Source organism: Oncorhynchus clarkii, chromosome 12, assembly GCF_045791955.1.
Source record: "Oncorhynchus clarkii lewisi isolate Uvic-CL-2024 chromosome 12, UVic_Ocla_1.0, whole genome shotgun sequence".
NCBI lineage: Eukaryota > Metazoa > Chordata > Actinopteri > Salmoniformes > Salmonidae > Oncorhynchus > Oncorhynchus clarkii.
This window is the reverse complement of record NC_092158.1, coordinates 70,502,623-70,525,780: the sequence shown is the minus strand read 5'-3', so window position 1 is coordinate 70,525,780 and position 23,158 is coordinate 70,502,623. Positions and strand designations below refer to the sequence as shown.

The 23,158-nt window shown below is 42.7% G+C and overlaps 1 protein-coding gene across 1 annotated transcript; it reads right to left on the bottom strand.

The window, feature by feature from the left end:
• Positions 1–19,512, bottom strand: LOC139421155 (F-box/LRR-repeat protein 20-like). Its single transcript, XM_071171761.1, has 15 exons — positions 19,017–19,512; positions 13,851–13,912; positions 10,296–10,350; positions 10,111–10,185; positions 9,363–9,457; positions 9,153–9,221; positions 8,941–9,036; positions 8,444–8,570; positions 7,901–7,975; positions 4,344–4,474; positions 4,021–4,081; positions 2,632–2,676; positions 2,478–2,534; positions 2,054–2,266; positions 1–1,910 (listed from the first exon to the last, which is right to left on the bottom strand). The coding sequence occupies exons 1-15, from the start codon at positions 19,056–19,058 to the stop codon at positions 1,803–1,805; spliced, it is 1,311 nt and encodes a 436-aa protein (XP_071027862.1). The 5' UTR covers positions 19,059–19,512; the 3' UTR covers positions 1–1,802.
• Between the last annotated feature and the right edge of the window lie 3,646 nt (positions 19,513–23,158).

Here is a 23,158-nt window from a genome sequence, read left to right as displayed (position 1 = left end):
TTTTCTCTTTTTTTTTTGTACAATGAAGCTTCTGATTGTAACAGAGAGAGGGGAAGGGGGAGGTATTGAGCTGTGTGTGTGTGTGCGCACGTGTATGTGCAAGTGTGTGTTGTCATTTGGCAGTAAACTATTAGGTGAGTCATAGAGACTCTTTAAAAAGTGTCATCATTTTGCTGGATAAACTCAGCATACCCTCTAGCAGGCCTGCACTAAGCTGTAGCTACTTTGAGACTAGAGAAAAATAACTACTACCCACTGTATTTACAATATATTTGTGTGTGTGTGGGGGGGGCTGTTTAATTGCTGTCGAAGACACCAGGACTCTGTTAAATTAAACCCCTTTCCACTGGCACTTAAAATCAAAATAGAGATGTTCGAATGGAATTCTCAAATTCGAACCAGCACAGCCCAGTTTCACACCTGGTGCTAGCGCGTTTAGAATTCAGGCTGGTGACGCAGTAAATAAAAAATAAAATCACCGCTGGATGGTGACAACGTTGAGCAGCTCATCTAGGTGTGTGCGCTGCTAGTTAGCACATGGACAAGCAGTACTGCAGTAGTCAGACATGACACGAATTGCCACCACAGCTGGATCCATTAATTTTTGCATTCCACAATAAACTTTTATGACCTAAAATGCTAGCTACCATTATTAGCTAGCAAATCAAGAGTTAAAACAAGCTACTGTAGCTAGCAGGAATTTTAGCTGGCCAGTTCGTATTGAAAGCTAGCTAGCTACATCATATCAAATCTGTTGTATAAAAATATATAAATAAATAAAACACTCAAACCTGCCGTCTGGTTTGCTTGATTAGTTAGCTAGCCAATAGCGACGCTAACCGTTTAGCTAGTTAGCAAGCTAAATACATGGTTCTGAGTATGGCTAGCACTGACAGGAGTATGGGTTAAAGTTAGTTACAGCATTGTGAGGGTGAATTTAAATTCTTCAACATCTTGCCAGTTAGCAACATTAGCGAAGCCAGCTGCAGTCACATATTGAATACCTAGCAACATGACATCATTTATTCTTTGGAGGCAGTGGAAACAATTTCAGCCAGCCACCAAGGCCAGCCCAACCTGGGTTGACTTCAAAGTGCCAATGGAAACGGATCTTTAGTAAAAAATAAAAAATAAAAAGTTTGGTTGGGAGTGGGCAGTCTGGAACCAGAGGCTAACAAAGAGCTACTCACATTGAAGTGCAGTTATGTCTAGAGGTAGCTTGACAGTCGTTGAAAGATTCTGAGGGCATTTCTACCAAACCAATATCCTCATAGTAGCTCTAGCCATGTTTCTGGTTATCCTCCCAACATCCACATTGGATGTGAGTTTCTTATCCAAACCCATCTTCCTGATCCTTTAGTAAAAGGTCATAGTAGTCCATAGGGAACCTTGTATCAAGTGAGCCCTACCTTCATGTAGTCCATACAGTGTATTAGGATCCTAATCTGTAAACAGCAGTGGTTCTATTATGTAATCCTCCCTGCAATGCTGGGTGGTCTTTAGAACATGGGCCTGGGGACAGCAGGGAATGTACTGATGTTCATCTGTGGTGATGTGTGTGTGTTTATTTGTGTGTTTGACAAAGGCCGTTGTGAGTGGGTTTGGTAATGTCGTTGGGAAGGTTCTTCCCAGACCCTGTGGTGGATGGGCTCTCTCCCTCTCTCTGCCCTCTCCCTCTCCCTCTCTCCAATCGGGGGGGCACACCAGCATGTATACCTTGAGGCCGGATCGGACCAGGCCGAGCCAGGTTGGGTGGAGGGGCAGAAGTTGGGCTGAAGAGGGGTGGGGGCGCAGTCTTCACATCATAGCAGGATACAGCAGCGACAGAATCTCTGGCGACTCCCCCCAACCGAGGGGGGTGGGGTGACGGGGGCGAAATACGCGTGCACTTTGATGTTAGGTAGATGGGTCTGGAGAGAAAGAGATAAAAAAGACAAGCGTTGGTGTAAGGGTATATACAAACGCATCTAAGAAATGTTCATTCATTTACTGTAATCTGTGTGTCTGTGCACTACGCATAAGCCGCAATGTACAATGTAGCACCAGTGCCTACCCTTAGTCTCTTAATGCCTGCGCGGGTGATCTGCTGGCAGTCGTAGAGCTCGATGCGGTCCAGGCTGTGGCAGGTCTTCAGGTGCTCCAGCGAGGCGTCCGTGATCAGGGGGCAGTTGTCCAGCTCGATCACCTCCAGCCGGTCGTGGGCACAGGGCCCGCTTCCCAGATGTCTGATGCCATCGTCAGTAATCAGCTCACAGTGAGACAAGCTCTGAGAGAGAGACCATAACAACGACCAGGGAACAGTTAAGAACAGCAATACTACAGTCACCGAACACATTGGGTTTCTTTTGTTATTAACACCACGAGACTGTGGATTATCTAAGAAACAAGTTTTTCCGACATGTATTTCATAGAATTTAAATTAAACAAAGCATGTTTGAGACAAGCTCATAGGATAGAAGCCATTAGCTAGTGCTCACCAGAACTTGCAGATGAGGGCAGTGGATGGACAACTGGATAAGTGTGCCGTCCGTGATCTGGGGAGAGACATAAACAAACGTATCCTTCTGGTGGATGGTGCTACAAGGTATGTTAGTGTGTGTGGAAACATGCGTGTTGCGCAGGCTAGCTCACCTGCACACACTCTTCCAGGTCCATTTTTTCTAGCTCATGACAATTCTGCCAGGGAAAAAAAAAAAACGAAAAAAAAAAAAAAAAACGTAAGACAACACATGTACACTACCATTCAAATGTTTGGGGTCACTTAGAAATGTTCTTGTTTTTGAAAGAAAAGCAAAAAAAAATTGTCCATTAAAATAACATTAAATTGATCAGAAATGCAGTGTAGACATTGTTAATGTTGTAAATGACTATTGTAGCTGGAAACAGCAGATTTTTTATGGAATATCTACATAGGCGTACAGAGGCCCATTATCAGCAACCATCACTCCTGCGTTCCAATGGCACGTTGTGTTAGCTAATCCAAGTTGATCATTTTGAAAGGCTAATTGATCATTAGAAAACCCTTTTGCAATTATGTTAGCAGAGCTGAAAACTGTTGTACTGATTAAAGAAGCAATAAAAAACTGTCCTTCTTTAGACTAGTTAAGTATCTGGAGCATCATCATTTGTGGGTTCGATTACAGGTTCAAAATGGCCAGAAACAAAGAACTTTCTTCTGAAACTCGTCAGTCTATTCTTGTTCTGAGAAATGATGGCTATTCTATGCGAGCAATTGCCAAGAAACTGAATATCTCATACCACGCTGTGTACTACTCCCTTCACAGAACAGCGAAAACTGGCTCTAACCAGAATAGAAAGAGGAGTGGGAGGCCCCGGTGCACAAATGAACAAGAGGACTAGTACATTCGAGTGTCTAGTTTGAGAACCAGACGCCTCACAAGTCCTCAACTGGCAGCTTAATTAAAAAGTACCTGCAAAACACCAGTCTCAACGTCAACAGTGAAGAGGCGACTCCGGGATGCCAAGTCTCTTGGCAATTTCTCGCATGGAATAGCCTTCATTTCTCAGAACAGGAATAGACTGACGAGTTTCAGAAGTAAGTTCTTTGTTTCTGGCCATTTTGAACCTGTAATCGAACCCACAAATGCTCCAGATACTCAACTAGTCTATAGAAGGCCAGTTTTATTGCTTCATTAAATCAGTACAACAGTTTTTAGCTGTGCTAACATAACTGTAAAAGGGTTTTCTAATGATCAATTAGCCTTTTAAAATTATAAACTTGGATTAGCAAACACAAGGAGTGATGGTTGCTGATAATGGGCCTCTGTACGCCTATGCAGATATTCCATAAAAAATCTGCTGTTTCCAGCTACAATAGTCATTTACAACATTAACAATGTCTACACTGCATTTCTGATCAATTTGATGTCATTTTAAAATGGACCAAAAAATGCTTTGATTTTCTCAAAAACAAGGACATTTCTAAGTGACCCCAAACTTTTGAACGGTAGTGTATGTCAGAGATGTGTGTGTGTGATCTGCGTCAGTTTCCACACTCACCCTTGCTAGTGTAGTGAAGCCCACATCTGTGAGCTGAGAGCAGCGAGCCACCTCTAATATTCTGAAAGGAGACAGGATATCCTGTTATGATCGGGGTAACTTCTATGTACTGACGTGTCTGAGGAAATACAAGGTGGGTTAACTTGGGCACTAACCAGAAAGGAGAGTCTTAATGTATGAAGGGTTGTATGGAGTTTCTGGTGGTATTTGGAGTGAACAGTGGTTAGAAGCAGGGATGGGTGGCGTGGACACCTGAGACCAGTGTGGAGGGGTTGGAGCAGGGGTCGGGGGTGAGGTGGACTAGGAGCAGAGGGAGTACCAACCTGAGGCGCGGGCAGTTCAGTCCCAAGGCGTGGAGGATGGCGTCTGTGATGTTGGCACAACCTGAGACACACAGCGACTGCAGATGGTGACAGCCCCGGCATATAGTAATGAGACCTTCGTCTGTGATCTGCTGCTCAGAGGGAAACAGGCACGGGTCACTAGCAGAACTTCCACGGCATCAAACAGCTATAACACCATTAACAAAATATTACCAAATCAAATCAAATTTTCTTTGTCACATACACATGGTTAGCAGATGTTAATGCGAGTGTAGCGAAATGCTTGTGCTTCTAGTTCCGACAATGCAGTAATAACCAACAAGTAATCTAACTAACAATTCCAAAACTACTGTCTTGTACACAGTGTGAGGGGATAAAGAATATGTACATAAGGATATATGAATGAGTGATGGTACAGAGCAGCATAGGCAGATACAATCTACTGTATCGAGTACAGTATATACATATGAGATGAGTATGTAAACAAAGTGGCATAGTTAAAGTGGCTAGTGATACATGTATTACATAAGGATACAGTCGATGATATAGAGTACAGTATATACGTATGCCTATGAGATGAATAATGTAGGGTAAGTAACATTATATAAGGTAGCATTGTTTAAAGTGGCTAGTGATATATTTACATCATTTCCCATCAATTCCCATTATTAAAGTGGCTGGAGTTGAGTCAGTGTCAGTGTGTTGGCAGCAGCCACTCAATGTTAGTGGTGGCTGTTTAACAGTCTGATAGCCTTGAGATAGAAGCTGTTTTTCAGTCTCTCGGTCCCAGCTTTGATGCACCTGTACTGACCTCGCCTTCTGGATGATAGCGGGGTGAACAGGCAGTGGCTCGGGTGGTTGATGTCCTTGATGATCTTTATGGCCTTCCTGTGACATCGGGTGGTGTAGGTGTCCTGGAGGGCAGGTAGTTTGCCCCCGGTGATGCGTTGTGCAGACCTCACTACCCTCTGGAGAGCCTTACGGTTGAGGGCGGAGCAGTTGCCGTACCAGGCGGTGATACAGCCCGCCAGGATGCTCTCGATTGTGCATCTGTAGAAGTTTGTGAGTGCTTTTGGTGACAAGCCAAATTTCTTCAGCCTCCTGAGGTTGAAGAGGCGCTGCTGCGCCTTCTTCACAATGCTGTCTGTGTGAGTGGACCAATTCAGTTTGTCTGTGATGTGTATGCCGAGGAACTTAAAACTTGCTACCCTCTCCACTACTGTTCCATCGATGTGGATAGGGGGGTGTTCCCTCTGCTGTTTCCTGAAGTCCACAATCATCTCCTTAGTTTTGTTGACGTTGAGTGTGAGGTTATTTTCCTGACACCACACTCCGAGGGCCCTCACCTCCTCCCTGTAGGCCGTCTCGTCGTTGTTGGTAATCAAGCCTACCACTGTTGTGTCGTCCGCAAACTTGATGATTGAGTTGGAGGCGTGCGTGGCCACGCAGTCGTGGGTGAACAGGGAGTACAGGAGAGGGCTCAGAACGCACCCTTGTGGGGCCCCAGTGTTGAGGATCAGCGGGGAGGAGATGTTGTTGCCTACCCTAACCACCTGGGGGCGGCCCGTCAGGAAGTCCAGTACCCAGTTGCACAGGGCGGGGTCGAGACCCAGGGTCTCGAGCTTGGAGGGTACTATGGTGTTGAATGCCGAGCTGTAGTCAATGAACAGCATTCTCACATAGGTATTCCTCTTGTCCAGATGGGTTAGGGCAGTGTGCAGTGTGGTTGAGATTGCATCGTCTGTGGACCTATTTGGGCGGTAAGCAAATTGGAGTGGGTCTAGGGTGTCAGGTAGGGTGGAGGTGATATGGTCCTTGACTAGTCTCTCAAAGCACTTCATGATGACGGAAGTGAGTGCTACGGGGCGGTAGTCGTTTAGCTCAGTTACCTTAGCTTTCTTGGGAACAGGAACAATGGTGGCCCTCTTGAAGCATGTGGGAACAGCAGACTGGTATAGGGATTGATTGAATATGTCCGTAAACACACCGGCCAGCTGGTCTGCGCATGCTCTGAGGGCGCGGCTGGGGATGCCGTCTGGGCCTGCAGCCTTGCGAGGGTTAACACGTTTAAATGTCTTACTCACCTCGGCTGCAGTGAAGGAGAGACCGCAAGTTTTCGTTGCGGGCCGTGTCAGTGGCACTATATTGTCCTCAAAGCGGGCAAAAAAGTTATTTAGTCTGCCTGGGAGCAGGACATCCTGGTCCGTGACTGGGCTGGATTTCTTCCTGTAGTCCGTGATTGACTGTAGACCCTGCCACATGCCTCTTGTGTCTGAGCCGTTGAATTGAGATTCTACTTTGTCTCTGTACTGACGCTTAGCTTGTTTGATAGCCTTGCGGAGGGAATAGCTGCACTGTTTGTATTCGGTCATGTTACCAGACACCTTGCCCTGATTAAAAGCAGTGGTTCGCGCTTTCAGTTTCACACGAATGCTGCCATCAATCCACGGTTTCTGGTTAGGGAATGTTTTAATCGTTGCTATGGGAACGACATCTTCAACGCACGTTCTAATGAACTCGCACACCGAATCAGCGTATTCGTCAATGTTGTTGTCTGACGCAATACGAAACATGTCCCAGTCCACGTGATGGAAGCAGTCTTGGAGTGTGGAGTCAGCTTGGTCGGACCAGCGTTGGACAGACCTCAGCGTGGGAGCCTCTTGTTTTAGTTTCTGTCTGTAGGCAGGGATCAACAAAATGGAGTCGTGGTCAGCTTTTCCGAAAGGGGGGCGGGGCAGGGCCTTATATGCGTCACGGAAGTTAGAGTAACAATGATCCAAGGTCTTTCCACCCCTGGTTGCGCAATACCATAACTAATGCCGAAGGCTATCAATATCCACCTCAGAACAGGGAATGAGAATCATATCATGTTTTTTGTGATATATTTTCATCTCTTTTCCCTCTGTAGTTCTGATCTTACAAGATTGCAGAAAGTTGCGAGGGGGAGCCACACAGAGAAAGCACAGGTGTAAAAAGAGAGAGAGGACAGAGGATGAAAAAGAGGCAAAAGAAGAGGGAGCTGCTGAAAGATGGGAGACATTGAAAAGGAGACAAGGAAGGAAAGAGGGAGGGAGAGACATTTGGGGTGTAGACGTAACAGGAAGGGAATTTGGAGACACAGATAAAGAGGATGCCAGAGAAACAAATGTGTTGTCTGGGTGCATTTCACACGCTATTCGTTATGTAGGTTACATGGCAGGGCAGGCCTCAGTCCACACTAGTCCCTCTACTGCAGGGCAGAATGCAGACTGACTGAGCAGCCTTGTACACAAGAAACTCCCCTCAGTCCGCCAAAAAAAAAAAACAGCAAAGGAGAGGCAGGACATGACTCATTTACCTTCCATATGGATGGCCACAACAGCTATTAGAGATTCATCATTTCTCAATGACAAGCCTATTCAGGAGTTACAAGCCCCCAACCCACCACAACAAAGCATTCAGCCCCAAACATGATGGGTGCTGAAATATCAAGCGAGACACTCACTTTATTTTGGAGCTGTGAGATCAGCAGGTTTTGCTGTTATGTGACCTAAACACTGAAAGAGGTGCTTGCTTACCGAACACGTCTGTAAGTTGAGAGTGACCAGCTCTGGACAGTGTGCACCAATGTGCTTCAGTGCTTCATCCTCCAACTAGTTAATAGGTGGAGATGGAAAGAAGCGAGAGCGAGAGATAGAGAGAGAGAGAGAGGTGTCATTTTAAATCCCATTAGCAGTGCACCAAGGTAACCCCACCAATGAGCTAGCTAGCTAACCCCCTCCTGCAACTAAATGTCCTACCTGCTGTTTGGATCTACCATCCCCATCACACTGCTTGCAATACAAACATTAGCCCTGGTCTCATATCTAGACTAGCTAAGCCCCTCTCCCCTCAGTCAGCCATTCAGTCTACCTATATCTTAATGCCTCATCCTCCTGGCTACAATACTAATTATACGCGATCCGTTTGTTCCTTTCACCTGCAAGGGTGTCTGAATACCTCTCACACATCCAGTCTCTTCTTCTGTTCACGCACCTTGCTTAGACTGAGGTAGTGATCTTATGCTTTTTAATGGTTCCATCTCTAGCGGACCCGTTTGTTGCCCTTTGCCCTGGCCCTACCTGTGTGCAGCCCTTGAGGAAAAGGCCTTTGAGTCCGGGACAGCATCGTACCAAGGCCTGGATGCCATCCTTAGTCACCTGGTCACACCACGAGATGTTAAGCTGCTCTAACAGAGGACAGCCCTCGCTGCAGGGGAAGAAAATGGGTCAGACCACGACACAGATATTAGATAAAAAGCCGGCAAAACAACAACAAATGTGTCCCATATTTATGCACATCCCCTGAATAACCTGATCACCCTACACTTGTACAACAGATGCAACCATCTGCTCCTGCTGAGGAGACTCCCCAGTGTGTGCGTGCGAGTATTGTTGGAGTCCTGGAAAAACCTTGCATCTCAAAAAAAGTCCCAGGATATTTTGAATGGCTTATATTAGTCCTAGAGTCAACAAACTGTCACGAAGAGGGATGACTACAATCAAATCACCAAAAGGTGAGTGACAAGGTTTTTCCAGGAATGCTGACAGTATGAGTGGGAGAAAGAGAGACCCCTCACCTGAGTGCCTTGAGTGACAGGTTGGTGATTGAGGTACAGGAGGCGAGGTCCAAGTGCTTGAGCTTGGGACAGAACTTACTGAGGCTATTACATGTGCTGCATGCGAGAGAAAGAGGCAAGAGGCTTACATGTATAATAATGTCACACTTTAGTACATTAGCAAAATAGAATTATACTAGACAAAAAAACAAGGCATAAATGTCTGCAAATACCTGTCAGTAATCTTGGTGCAGCCATTCAAACTAAGCAGCTCAATATTCCTGCAGTTCTGGGAGAAAGTTCTGTTGAAAAACAAACAGGAACAGACATATTTGCACTGGAGTGTGTGTACTTGCCCTCCAGCTCCCACATAAATCTCCTCCCCTCACCCTACTCAGTGCCAAGAGTGCCCAGTCTAGGCCCGATTCCCAGTCAGTCCTCACCTCAGAGCGCTGTCCCCCACCCCCAAACAGCCCCGCAGACTCAACTTCCTCAGGAATCCCCCACATCGTTTCGAGATGTTCTCCACCACTCGCCCCTGCAACACACGGACACAAACACCTATCATAATCTGAGGAGGAATCTGTTTTATCATCTTCACTTTCACATACATGCAAAAACACATGTGGCAGGAGCATAGGGTAGGAGTCTACCTGTTTAGGCTAAACTCAACCATCTTTGTAAACACTGACTGCTTGACTTGAACCAATTTCGCAGAGCCTGTTGAGTGTCTGTCTTACTATTGCTGGCAGACATGATTATACTTGACCTGGCGTTGTTGATTATGGCAATGTACTAAACTTGTCACGTGTGAATACATCAGTCATACCCTTCAAATGCCTTTAAATTGTCATCTGTGGTCATCCATACAGTGACAAGGTCAATAGATTGACATGCAGTACATGGCATTGATTGTGGTGAACGCACAACATCAATAGTAGTCTAATCAAACTTTCCTTTGGTAGACAATCAACTGCTATGGTCCTGAATTCAAATCTTAGATAATCACGGTATGTGGGTTTAAAGTCAATGTTGTTTGTGTTTATAAGGTCACAGCCATGAATGTCCACTTTGTTTCCATAAAAGATAGCAAGACAGAAAGAAAATAATAAATGGCAGGTGAGGAGGAGATGGAGAGGATAGGCGAGAGAAGAGGTGAGGAAAAAGAAGGTTTATGCGAGACTTCCTGACCTCAATATCTCTCTGAAAGTCGAAAAGGTCAATCCTCTGCCAATTACTGCCGTCCAGGGCGAGCACATTCCACGACTGAGGGAGAGAGGGGCACAAGGTCAACTTCACTGGTTTCACTATTCTGTCCAACACATAATTACACACACTCACACTGAACCAAATACACACTTCAGAAACAAACTCACCCGTGAGACCTGGGCACAGCGACAGAGTGTCACCACATCCAGAAAGGAGAAGATTCTGGAACACAGACAGGGATGGTTCAGAACCCCTGGTACCCAGAATCAGAACCAGAGCCCTCTATGTATACAAGGCTCTACCCAGAATCCCTGTTCGACCCTATAATTACACCAAGAACTCTGCTATGTATGCCACTTTATGTTTGATGAGCATATGACACTTATGATTGTGTGTGTGATTTTATGTTAACTCTACTATGGTTATCGTGTTTGAAGGCTAGATAAATGTTTACTTTTGCAGAGAGATTGTGTGGTGGGGCATTACACACACACACACACAAAACGTTAAAAACACCTCTTTCCATGACAGACTGACCATGTGAATCCAGGTGTAAGATATGATCCCTCATTTGTCACTCGTTAAATCCACTTCAAATCAGTGAAGATGAAGGGGAGGAGACAGGTTAAAGAATGATTTTTAAGCCTTGAGACTAGAGAATGTGTGCCATTCAGAGGGTGTATGGGCAAGACAAAAAAGGTGCCTTTGAACGGAGTATGACAGTAGTTGCCAGGAGCACCGGATGGGATGGCGTATCACTGCAGAATGCTGTGGTAGCCATGCTGGTTAAGTGTGCCTTGAATTCTAAATAAATCACTGGAAGTGTCACCAGCAAAGCACCCACACACCTCCTCCTCTATGCTTCACGGTGGGAACCACACATGCAGAGAGCATCCATTCACCTACTCTGTGTCTCACAAAGACACAGCGGCTGGAACCAAAAATCTCAAATTTGGACCGACTTCCATCGGTCTAATGTCCTTTGCTTTTGTTTCTTTGTCCAAGCAAGTCTCTTCTTCTTATTGGTGTCCTGTAGTAGTGATTTCTTTGCAGCAATTCAACCATGAAGGCCTGATTCATGCAGTCTCTTCTGAACAGTTGATGTTGAGATGGGTCTGTTACTTGAACTCTGAAGCATTTATTTGGGCTGTAATTTCTGATGCTGGTAACTCTAATGAACATATCCTCTGCAGCAGAGGTAACTCTGGGTCTTCCTTTCCTGTGGCGGTCCTCATGAGAGACAGTTTCGTCATAGAGCTTAATGGTTTTTGCAGCTGCACATAAAGATACTTAAAGTTCTTGAAATGTTCCGTTTTGACTGACCATGTCTTATAATAATGATGGACTGTCGTTTCTCTTTGCTTATTTGAGCTGTTCTTGCCATAATATGGAATTGGTCTTTTACCAAACAGGGCCATCTTCTGTATACCACCCCTACCTTGTCACAACTCAACTGATTGGCTCGACCGCATTAAGAAGGAAAGAAATTCCACGAATTAACAAGGGACACCTGTTAATTGAAATGCATTCCAGGTGACTCCCTCATGAAGCTGGTTGAGAGAATGCCAAGAGTGTGCAAAGTTGTCAAGGCAAAGGGTGGTTACTTTAAAAAGAAACTCAAATAGAAAATATATTTGGATTTGTTTTACACTTTTTTGGATACTACATGATTCCATATGTGTTATTTCATAGTTTTGATGTCTTCACTATTATTCTACAATGTAGAAAATAGTAAAAAGAAAAACCCTGGAAGGAGTAGGTGTGTCCAAACTTTTGACTGGTACGGTACGTATGTATGTATGTAGGTAGTGTACCAGTGCCTTCATAAAGTATTCATACCCCTTGACTTTTTCCACATTGTTGTGTTTCAGTCAGAATTCAACATTTATTAAATTCTCATTTACATAAGTATTCACACCCCTAAGTCAATAGAATAACATTTTACAGCAATTGCAGCTGTGAATCTTCAGGTCTTGCCATAGATTTTCAAGTAGATTTAAGTCACTGTCTTTTTGGTAAGCAACACCAGCGTAGATTTGGCCTTGTGTTTTAGGTTATTGTCCTGCAGAAAGGTGAATTCATCTAGGATTTTGCCTGTGCTTAACTCCATTCATTCATTTTTTATCCTGAAAAACTCCCCAGACCTTAATGATTACAAGCATACCCATAACATGATGCAGCCACCACTATGCTTGAAAATATGTAGAGTGGTACTCAGTAACGTATTGGCCGCAAAAATAACACTTTGTATTCCGGACAAAAAGTGAATTGCTTTGCCACAGTTTTTGCATTATTACGTTAATGCCTTGTTGCAAACAGGATGTATGTTTTTACATTTTTGTATTCTGTACAGGCTTCCTTTTCACTCTAAAATTAAGTTAGTATTGTGGAGTAACTACAATGCTGTTGATCCATCCGCAGTTCCCCTATCACAGCCATTAAACTCTAACTGTTTTAAAGTCACCACCGGCCACAGGGTGAAATTCCTGAGCAGTTTCCTTCCTCTCTGGCAACTGAGTTAGGAAGGTCGCCTGTATCTTTGTAGTGACCGGATGGATTGAAACAACATCCAAAGTGTAATTAATAACTTCACCATTCTCAAAGGGATATTCAATGCCTGCTTTTTAAAATGCTTTACCCATCTACCAATAGGTAGCCTTCTTTGCGAGTCATTGGAAAACCTCTCTGGTATTTGTGGTTGAATTTGTGTTTGAAATTCACTGCTTGACTAAGGGACCTTACAGATAATTGTATGTGTGGGATAGAGATGAGGTAGTCATTCAAAAATCATGTTAAAAACTATTATTGCACACAGATTGAGTCCATGCAAAGAATGTCACTCGTTAAGACATTTTAACTCCTGAACTTATTTAGGCTTCCCATAACAAAGGGGTTGAATACTTAGTCAAGACATTTCAGCTTTTCATTTTTATTAATTTGTAAACATTTCAGAAAACAATTCCACTTTGACATTATTAGGTATTGTGTGTAGGCCAGTGACAAAAAACATCTAAATGTTATCCATTTTAAATTCAAACTGTAACACAAAATGTGGAAGGAGTCAAGGAGTGTGAATACTGCCTATGCCCTTCAAGAATAGATATGCATGTGTGATGGATTCATATGAAACACATTGCGCTCTGTAGCCCAGTGTGATGCAGGGTGAGTATAATGTTGCAATTGGCCTCGGCAAGCCTGCCCCTAACCCAAAAGCCCTAGTAAATCAGAGCTCAGTCTGTGGCCCCTGCACCTTCAGCACACCCCCAACCGTCAGCACCTCTATCCCAGATCGTTCTGCTAGTGAGACCCAGGCTTGAGTTATGGCCTCCATTTTCTGTTTGCTCGGGGGCTTTTTACTTTTTCTTCTTTGCCTAATCGATTTGAATGTTTTATAGCCCAGACCATCTGTGTTTAATTAGTTTTAGCATTTGGGGGGAGGGGAAATTGGGGCATGAGGGAGAGTGGCAGATGGCAGTTGGTCGGTGATGTTGACCAAACCACTAGAGCCCCGGTATAGTGACCCTTCGTTTCTAAGGTGGCTCATGGCTCAAGTGTCACGATGTAACCTCGTTAATTGTCCGTGGCTGTGTTGTGTGGAGCAGGTGGATCAGAGTGTACATGGCTGTGTTTTGGGCAGGTTAAGATGTTTGATGGTGTTGAGCATGTGGCGTGCCATATTCTGTGTGTGCATACGGCCCAGTCATTGGAAAGCCCTCGCTCACCGTAGCAACAGCTCCTTGGGCAGCTTCTTATTGATGACGGCCTCGTCGCTGTTTGAGAACATCTGTGAGGAAGAGATGAAGAAGAGCGTGTTAACTTTCTCTGGCTCTGTCGCTCACAGCAGGACTGGCCTAGACTTCCTCTATTCTCTCTGGCCCCGCCCCAAGGAAAGCTCCAGCATATAACCAATGATAAACGATCACTGTCATCAGTAGAGATAGGTTCAATGTCAAAGCTTGACAGGAGAAAGGGGGGTGATACAGTGAGTGCGATGAAGAGAGATCGAGGGGAAGGGAGACATTTGCTGTCTCCTAATCAAACAGTGACTACAGAAGAGGTGTTTTAACACACCTACAAACAGATAATTAGGATCCATGAGATATTCAGTCCCTTGATATACTGAAAGGTGATGTCATGGAAAACAGTATCCTACTCTAGTTTGCAAACTTCCCATATTTAGGAGCAAACCTACATTTGTCCAAGTATGAAGCACTTAATGGGTAAGTCAATTGTATTCATCTTTGATTCCTGGGGCCACTCATACAACAAATGTTGTATGACTAAGGCTGCATTTACAACAGGCAGCCCAATTCTGATATTTAAAAAATATAATTATAATCAGAAATTTCTCTCTCGCTCATTTTGTCTTTCGACTAATTAGATCAGCTCTGAAAAAGATATGAAAAGATCTGATGTGATTGGTCAAAACACCAATAAGTGGAACAAATATCTTAGTTGGCCTGTCTGTGTAAGTCGCTTTGGATAACTTTGGTCTGCTAAATGGCATATTATTATTTTATTTTTAATGGAGGAGTATTGTAGTCAGAATAGGACCTGTCAAATGCAGTAATGCTGAACCATGCTGGTGGTCCATGTAATGACAAAGATATCAAGCATAAACAGGAATACACTTTGTAGAGACTTGAGCAACTTTGTGACAAAGTCAACATGAGTCTGCTGTTAGTCTGACCTCCAATATATGTATATGTTGAAAGTGAATCTATGATTTATTTTCCGTTAACTTACAATACAAATTCAGTGGATGCACTGGGTCAATAGTACATTCAGCCTGTCCTACTTCAACACTCCTAGGGAGCAGGAAAGGACAGGCATTTTGCTTTTGCATTGGGGCAAATTCACTCTGACAGCTTGGCTTTCAGAGAACTACTCAACAGGTCAAATAATCCCCAGCCATTAACAAAATAACCAGATGAGCATGGCCTGGGGCATATAGGCTACATTGTTTGCTGGGCCACAGTAGTTATTGGTAATTTCCATGTAAAAAGGACCCATGAGCACCAACATGTGAAGTCCATAGGAGCATATCAAATCTGGTGCCAAATGAAAGCTAAGACTATATTTGAGAAATTAAGGCATACACACATTTTTAAACAATTTTCCATCCTAAACATTTCAGAATAAGCAACGGCTTTGATTTCAGGCCAAACAGATGGAAAAGGGGTCTTAGAAAACATCTACCAGAAAATGTATTTTTTTAAAGATTAGAAATACATAATAATAATGCTTAAGTAAATAAAGACCCCTGCCAACTAATATCAACATGTTTCATTTTGTATAACTTTTTTTTGCCTTGTGTAAGTTTAAGAAACATTGCCTTGAAATTCCTTTACCAAAAACCCACATATCTTTAAGTAACAAGTAAAGGTAGACCTATCAATAAGTTACTTTTACTGATATACGTTTTGTTAATTTATTAAGTGATTAAAACCCCCCCAAAATGTAATTGGTAAGTGATTTTCTGCAATTGAATTGGCTACAATGGTAAACTATACTCCAATGTTCTGTCCTTTACTGAGCTCTACTGTGCTGTACTACACTTTTAATGTCCAAGCTTGTGAAACATAGACGTCTATGATTGGTTTTGATTTGGTCCAACCAAATTTGGTCTTGTTTGGGGGCAGAGCTCATTAAAATAATAGCCGGTGTGTAGAATAATACCCAAATATGCAGAGGAGGTTATTACATATGTATACCTTTGTGTACCTATTTAGGTTACAGAACTATGAAGAGAATGACATTCATATCCATAATTATGCATTTCTGTGTAGTACAGATCAGGAACCCATAATGAAGTTCTGTTACCGCAATTCCGTTACCGGGTGTAAATCCACTTCACTTGCTGTAGCTTAATAATCAAAATAGATGTTTCAGTCAATGTGTCATGTCATAGCTGACATTCCATTCTGTCTACAGACATCGTTGAATCTTAATTCGGAGCAGATGTTTATAGTTTCTGGAAAATGTTGACACTGAGATTTTACCGAAATTCTGTCACCAAACTTTGCATCTGCACAGTTCTTCCAGTAAATGTGTTATTGTAAATTGTTCTCAAAAGTAGTCCTTGTGCATAAACTTGTATGTTTGTTAAACTTTGAAATCAATGGTTTTTGTTGGGTATACATTTTAAGTGAAAAATCTGAATCAACACAATTCCGTTACCGTGGAACTGCCCTTATGGTTTGAGTATGTTATTATTACAAGTACCTTTTCTTGAATGGTTACAGCCTTATTCTAAAATGGATTACATTGCAGGTTTTTGGAGCAGGTTTTCATAAAGGATCTCTGTACTTTGCGTCGCTCATCTTTCCCTCAATCCTGACTAGTCTCCCAGTCCTTGCCTCTGAAAAACATCAAGTATGATGCTGCCACCACCTTGCTTCACCATAGGGATTGTGCCAGGTTTCCTCCAGATGTGACACTTGGCATTCAGGCCAAAGAGGTCAATCTTGGTTTCATCAGACCAGACAATCTTGTTCCTCGTGGTCATAGACCTTTAGATCCCTTTTGGCAAACTCCTTGCGGGCTGTTATGTGCCTTTTACTGAGGAGTGGCTTACGTCTGGCCACTCCACCATAAAGGCCTGATTGGTGGAGTGCTGCAGAGATGGTTGTCCTTCTGGAAGGTTCTCCCATCTCCACAGACAAACAACTCCGGAGCTCTGTCAGAGTGACCATCGGGTTCTTGGTCACGTCCCTGACCAATGCCCTTCTCCCCGGATTGCCCAGTTTGGCCGGGCAGCCAGCCCCAGGAAGAGTCTTGGTGGTTCCAAACTTCTTTCATTTAAAAATGATGGAGGCCACTGTGTTCTTGGGGACCTTCAATGCTGCAGAAATGCTTTGGTACCCTTCCCCAGATCTGTGCCTTGACACAATCCTGTCTCGGAGCTCTACGAACAATTTCTAACTCATGGCTTGGTTTATGCTCTGACATGCACTGTCAACTATGGGACCTTATATAGACAGGTGTGTTGCCTTTCCAAATCATGTCCAATCAATTGAATTTACCACAGGTGGACTCCAATCAAGTTATAGAAACATCTCAAGGATGATCAATGGAAAGAAGATGCACCTGAGCTCAATGTTGAGTCTCATAGCAAAGGGTCTGAATACTTGTGTAAATAAGGTTTCTGTTGTTTTTTTTATTTTTTATAAATTTGCAAAATTTTCTAAAATCATGTTTTCACTTTGTCATTATGGGGTATTGTGTGTAGGTTGATGAGGATATATATTTTTTTTTTCATCCATTTTAGAATAAGGCTGTAACGTAACAAATTGTGGAAAAAGTAAATGGGTCTGAACACTTTCCAAATGCGCTGTATATCAAATGGTTTGAAATAAGGCTAAATCATGTTTGAATCTCCAATCATACTCATACTATTTAGGACGTTTTTAAATAACTTGGATCCTTTCCCAGCATGATAGGTTTAAAGTTAAATGTACAAATTGTTCACTTTCCTCTACTATTTGAATATGAAATCATATCAAGAATATATCTGGATATGAAAGACTTTCTAGAATTATATTATTATAACATTTTTGGCTCTGGTCTATGAAAAACTGTTTGAAATGCTCAAGATATGTGTTGCCTTGCCGTGGTTACAGTACATGAGCTGAGCTCACTGACTGATTCACACTAAGAATTGCTGAATACAACACACCTCATCCCTTTGGAAACAAAATATGCACAAAGCAAGATAGTTTTTCCTCTCTAACTGTAGGGTTTCAATCAACAACACTAGGCCACTTGACAACAGGCAATATGTTGATGCATTAAAAAACAGGGGCGTGACGAAGAATAGGCCTGCCTATAAATGCAACACAATTTCAATTCTACTCTCCAAACCGTTAAAGTCCATTGTTATTGGCTAGTAAACTACAGCCAGCTCACGTATCTGCCGCAGATGTCAGCTTGTCAGGCCAGAAGGTACGGCCTGAATCTTCTGAGTCGTCAGCTGTTGCACTGTTAAAAATAAATAAAACCACACAAATCCCACGCCGCCTAGATGAGGATTAAACAACAGAGTGCTCAGGGTAGACAGACCAATGTCACGGCGTGAACACACACGGGCGGCATTTGTTAATGAGACTGTATTTATCCAAAGCCATATTTCACATTTGGTGCATTCTTTATCGCTGCGTATAAAGCGACGAAAACTTTGCCACAACGTTGAATAACGATCGCTTGCATAAAAAACACGAGGCTTCTGTCAACGTAAACATCTATAGGGAAATCATAGCCTGTATGATTTTAAAAACAGATATATATATTGTTGTATTTGCTGTTGATATTCGGAGTGTGGTGGTGGACTAGCCGAGTCGTGGCCGAGCGAATGGCCCATCTGTAGCAGAATCAACCCGCAGCGGCCATGAGTCTACACAACAGAACCCTAGCTGATCAAAGACAACATTCCAATTCTCAAACTCTGTGAAATAACTCAGTCACACAGTGGGATGAAGTAGGCCCGAATATTATCACATTCTATGTTTATAAAACGATGGGAAATATAGGGCTTCGTATCAGTGTGAAGCCTAAAAGTCTGTTTTTGTGCCATTGTCTTTGTTTTGACGGCACAAAGAGAAAGCTCGGATAGGATCCACATTTTTTTTTTTATCAGCTCGGAAACCTATGAATGCTTTATAAACACAAAATATGAAACTATAACCCCATTTAATGATTGTACATTCTGGTAGGCTATTGAAGAAATCAAGATATTGTCGATACTTGAAAACAACATGTTTGCCCTAATCCAAACATTGACTGCGGAAGCTGCATCGGTGCGGTGCGCAACCATGGACGCAGTTTAACAAACACCATAACACCAATCAAAAATAATTGTTATCTAGCAATCTCCTATATTATAAACTCACCTCAAACCGGCTCCGCGAAACACCATTAACCTCCTTCCCCATCTCGGACGGTGGTTTACCCGACTCGATCAGGGGGATAAGTAATTCGGTGTTAAAATTGCAGTAATGTGTAGATATCGGCGCTCGTCTTGCAAACCCCAGTCCAAAGCTACCATGCTACCGTTGTTTCGGCAGCTGCGACGGCGGATTTCATAGTTTTTTCGGTTTGTAACACAATTGCATTAGCCTACCTCTCGACAACTGCCCCAGCCAACAACCCGAACTCTTATATCTCCGCTCACTAGTTCGCCCTCCCCCCTTTATATGTGAACACTGCTTTTAGCATTAGCCTTCTTTATTATGGACACAAATAATTACATTTGGTAATAACCCTGGACGAAGTATAGCCTACATGCATTTTTCATCAGGGCAATATTCTGCCATTATTTAGAATTCTATAGAATTAGGCCAAGCCTATTTCTCCCTTTAGCCTAGGCCCTGCCTACATCATTGGGCTATTGGATATCAAAACATTAACCTTAAATAACTGTGATATAAAAGAGGACTCTATGCAAGAGCACTTTATTGGTAGTCCTACTGTATGTGCTATTGTGCTGTCGAGTTGTCATTGGAGCCATGTGAGGCCTAGTTTTGGACAGGAGCATAACCTACCTGCGAGTTGTTTTGTACAGTTTTTTTGTGTTGTCTTTCATGCAGGATAAAGGGCATAATTAGTTTGCATAAATAATGATTACATACATAATATCATCGCCTTGTGCATATACCTACTTTGTGTGTATACACATAAATGGCCATAATAATGTAGGCATATCTTTATTATAAAATAATGCACTGTGGTGTCCATTATTTCCCATTATAAAACATATATATATAATATATAACTTCAATAGCCATTGACAAAACAATGGACAACATTCTGAAACTGCCAATCCGATGATCGAATGGATACATTGTAACTTTGTTGTTGCTGTTTGGGGAAAGAGCACTTCCGCTTTGGACTGCTTCCAGCTCGCAAGAAACCAATGAAGACACATATACGTGACTTGTCATCCGATGTCATTATAGCGGGAAATGTGTATGTAAACACAGAGTAGAAATCCATACTGAGCCATTGCATTTTAAATAAAGTTGTAGTTCTTTCTGGATTCATATTGTGGACGCACACAGTATAAAGACAATTATTACACATAATGTCCTTATAACGGAAGAAATGTACTTTGGCTATAATTTCCAACGTCGCATGCACATACGTCTAGCTGTTATGACGTCATATATCCGGGACATGTGCCGCGTTCAAATCAACTGGGAACTCGGAAATCTCTGACTTCCGACTAGTGCGTTCAAAACAACTGGGAAATCGGAAGAAAACTATCATCCAACTCGGGCCTCTTTCTAGAGCTCTGACTTTCCAACCGGAAGAAAACAAATGTCATGATTTTCCTTCATATTTTTCAGAGTTCCTTGTGGTTTTGAACACAGCAATGGACAAGCGTAGTTGGTCGAGAAATGGCAGGCTGGTCTCATAGAACAGGCGTAACATAGTAAACTAAAAGCCATTTGATATGGTTACAGAAAGTAAAAACGAAATTAGGGTGGTCAGTCAGGGTGGATATGACAAGAACATCTAGCAACCCAAAGTTTGCATGTTCAAATCTCATCACGGACAACTTTCGAAACTTTAACTACTTGTGTGATCATCCTGTCTAGGACCATGCCTCAGGACTACCTGACATGATGACTCCTTGCTGTCCCCAGTCCACCTGGCCGTGCTGCTGCTCCAGTTTCAACTGTTCTGCCTTATTGGACCATGCTGGTCATTTATGAACATTTGAACATCTTGGCCATGTTCTGTTATAATCTCCACCCGGCACAACCAGAAGAGGACTGGCCACCCCACATAGCCTGGTTCATCTCTAGGTTTCTTCCTAGGTTTTGGCCTTTCTAGGGTGTTTTTCCTAGCCACCGTGCTTCTACACCTGCATTGCTTGCTGTTTGGGGTTTTAGGTTGGGTTTCTGTACAGCACTTTGAGATATCAGCTGATGTACGAAGGGCTATATAAATACATTTGATTTGATACTTACTACTTTTTATTTTTCTTTCTTTATTTTATTTCACCTTTATTTAACCAGGTAGGCTAGTTGAGAACAACTTCTCATTTGCAACTGCGACCTGGCCAAGATAAAGCATAGCAATTCGACACATACAACAACACAGTTACACATGGAATAAACAACACATAGTCAATAATACAGTAGAACAAAAGAAAACAAAAAGTCTATATACAGTGAGTGCAAATGAGGTAAGATAAAGGCGTTAAAGGCAATAAATAGGCCATGGTGGTGAAGTAATTACAATATAGCAATTAAACACTGGAATGGTAGATGTGAAGAAGATGAATGTGCAAGTAGAGATACTGGGGTGCAAACGAGCAAGATAAATAAATAAATACTGTATGGGGATGAGGTAGGTAGATAGATGGGCTGTTTACAGATGGGCTATGTACAGGTGCAGTGATCTGTGAGCTGCTCTGACAGCTGGTGCTTAAAGCTAGTGAGGGAGATATGAGTCTCCAGCTTCAGAGATTTTTGCAGTTCGTTCCAGTCATAGGCAGCAGCGAAATGGAAGGAAAGATGACCAAAGGATGAATTGGCTTTGGGGGTGACCAGTGAGATATACCTTCTGGAGCGCGTGCTACGAGTGGGTGCTGCTATGGTGACCAGTGAGCTGAGATAAGGCGTGGCTTTACCTAGCAGAGACTTGTAGATAACCTGTACCCGGTGGGTTTGGCGACGAGTATGAAGCGATGGCCAACCAACGAGAGCGTACAGGTCGTAATGGTGGGTAGTGTTTGGGGCTTTGGTGACAAAACGGATGGCACTGTGATAGACTGCATCCAATTTGCTGAGTAGAGTGTTGGAGGCTATTTTGTAAATGACATCGCCAAAGTCAAGGATCGGTAGGATGGTCAGTTTTACAAGGGTATGTTTGGCAGCATGAGTGAAGGGTGCTTTGTTGCAATATAGGAAGCACATTCTAGATGTAATTTTGGATTGGAGATGCTTAATGTGAGTCTGGAAGGAGAGTTTACAGTCTAACCAGACACCTAGGTATTTGTAGTTGCCCACGTATTCTAAGTCAGAGCCGTCCAGAGTAGTGATGCTGGACGGGAGAGCAGGTGTGGGCAGTGATCGGTTGAATAGCATGCATTTAGTTTAAGTTTTTTGCTATTTTGCAACTATTTAGCATGTTAGCTAACGCAAAGGTCTAAAACCCAAAGGTTGCGTGTTCGAATCTCAAAACCGACAACTTTAGCATTTTAGCAACTTTGCAACTACTTACTACATTTGGGGCGGCAGGTAGCCTATTGGTTAGAACATTGGGTCAGTAACCGAAAGGTTGCTAGATTGAATCCCCGAGCTGACAAGGTAAAAATCTGTCATTCTGCCTGAACAAGGCAACAAACCCACTGTTCCTAGGCCGTCATTGTAAATAAGAATTTGTTCTTAACTGACGTGCCTAGTTAAATAAAGGTTAAATAAAAAAGAAAATGTTTAACTACTTTGAAACTACTTAGCATGTTAGCTAACCCTTCCCCTAAACCGTTAACCCCTAGCCTAGCTAACATTAGACACCTAGCTAACATTAGCCACAACAAATTGGAATTCGTAACATATCATACGCATTGCAAAGTCGTAACATATTGTGAGAATTCTAATTTGTAACAAGTTATACGAATTGTAATTCGTAACATATCATAGAAATGGATGATGGACATCCACAAATTAATAAATACCATACTAAATGTAACGTATCATACTAATTGAGTCCAGTTTGGAAATAGAGGTATCTGTTAGATAATAGTCCATTTGGTTCCACATACAATTCTGGATAATTTTTATAACACAAGTCTCTGATGGTGAAGACCGGTCTACGATAACATTAGTGTTGAAAAAATAAGTTAGTAGTAACGCCAATGTTAAATAAATAATATAAACTGTCTAATGTTGAGCACTGCGCTGATTTATTATGGAGCTAAATTAAATAATTATTGAATGTGCGGATACCTCATGGAAGCAATAGTTGGTCTCTGGTTGCCATTTGTGTGATTGTTGGTGTGACACCACTGAGTGATGTGGTTTTT

Excerpts from the sequence above, each read along its gene's own strand:
- LOC139421155 (XM_071171761.1), bottom strand. The coding sequence starts at position 19,058 with ATGGGGAAGGAGGTTAATGGTGTTTCGCGGAGCCGGTTTGAG. Across the intron at positions 9,037-9,152 it reads TGCACCAAGATTACTGACAG|CACATGTAATAGCCTCAGTA; the intron begins GTATTTGCAGAC and ends TCTCGCATGCAG. Across the intron at positions 4,475-7,900 it reads TCAACTTACAGACGTGTTCG|CAGATCACAGACGAAGGTCT; the intron begins GTAAGCAAGCAC and ends CCCTCTGAGCAG.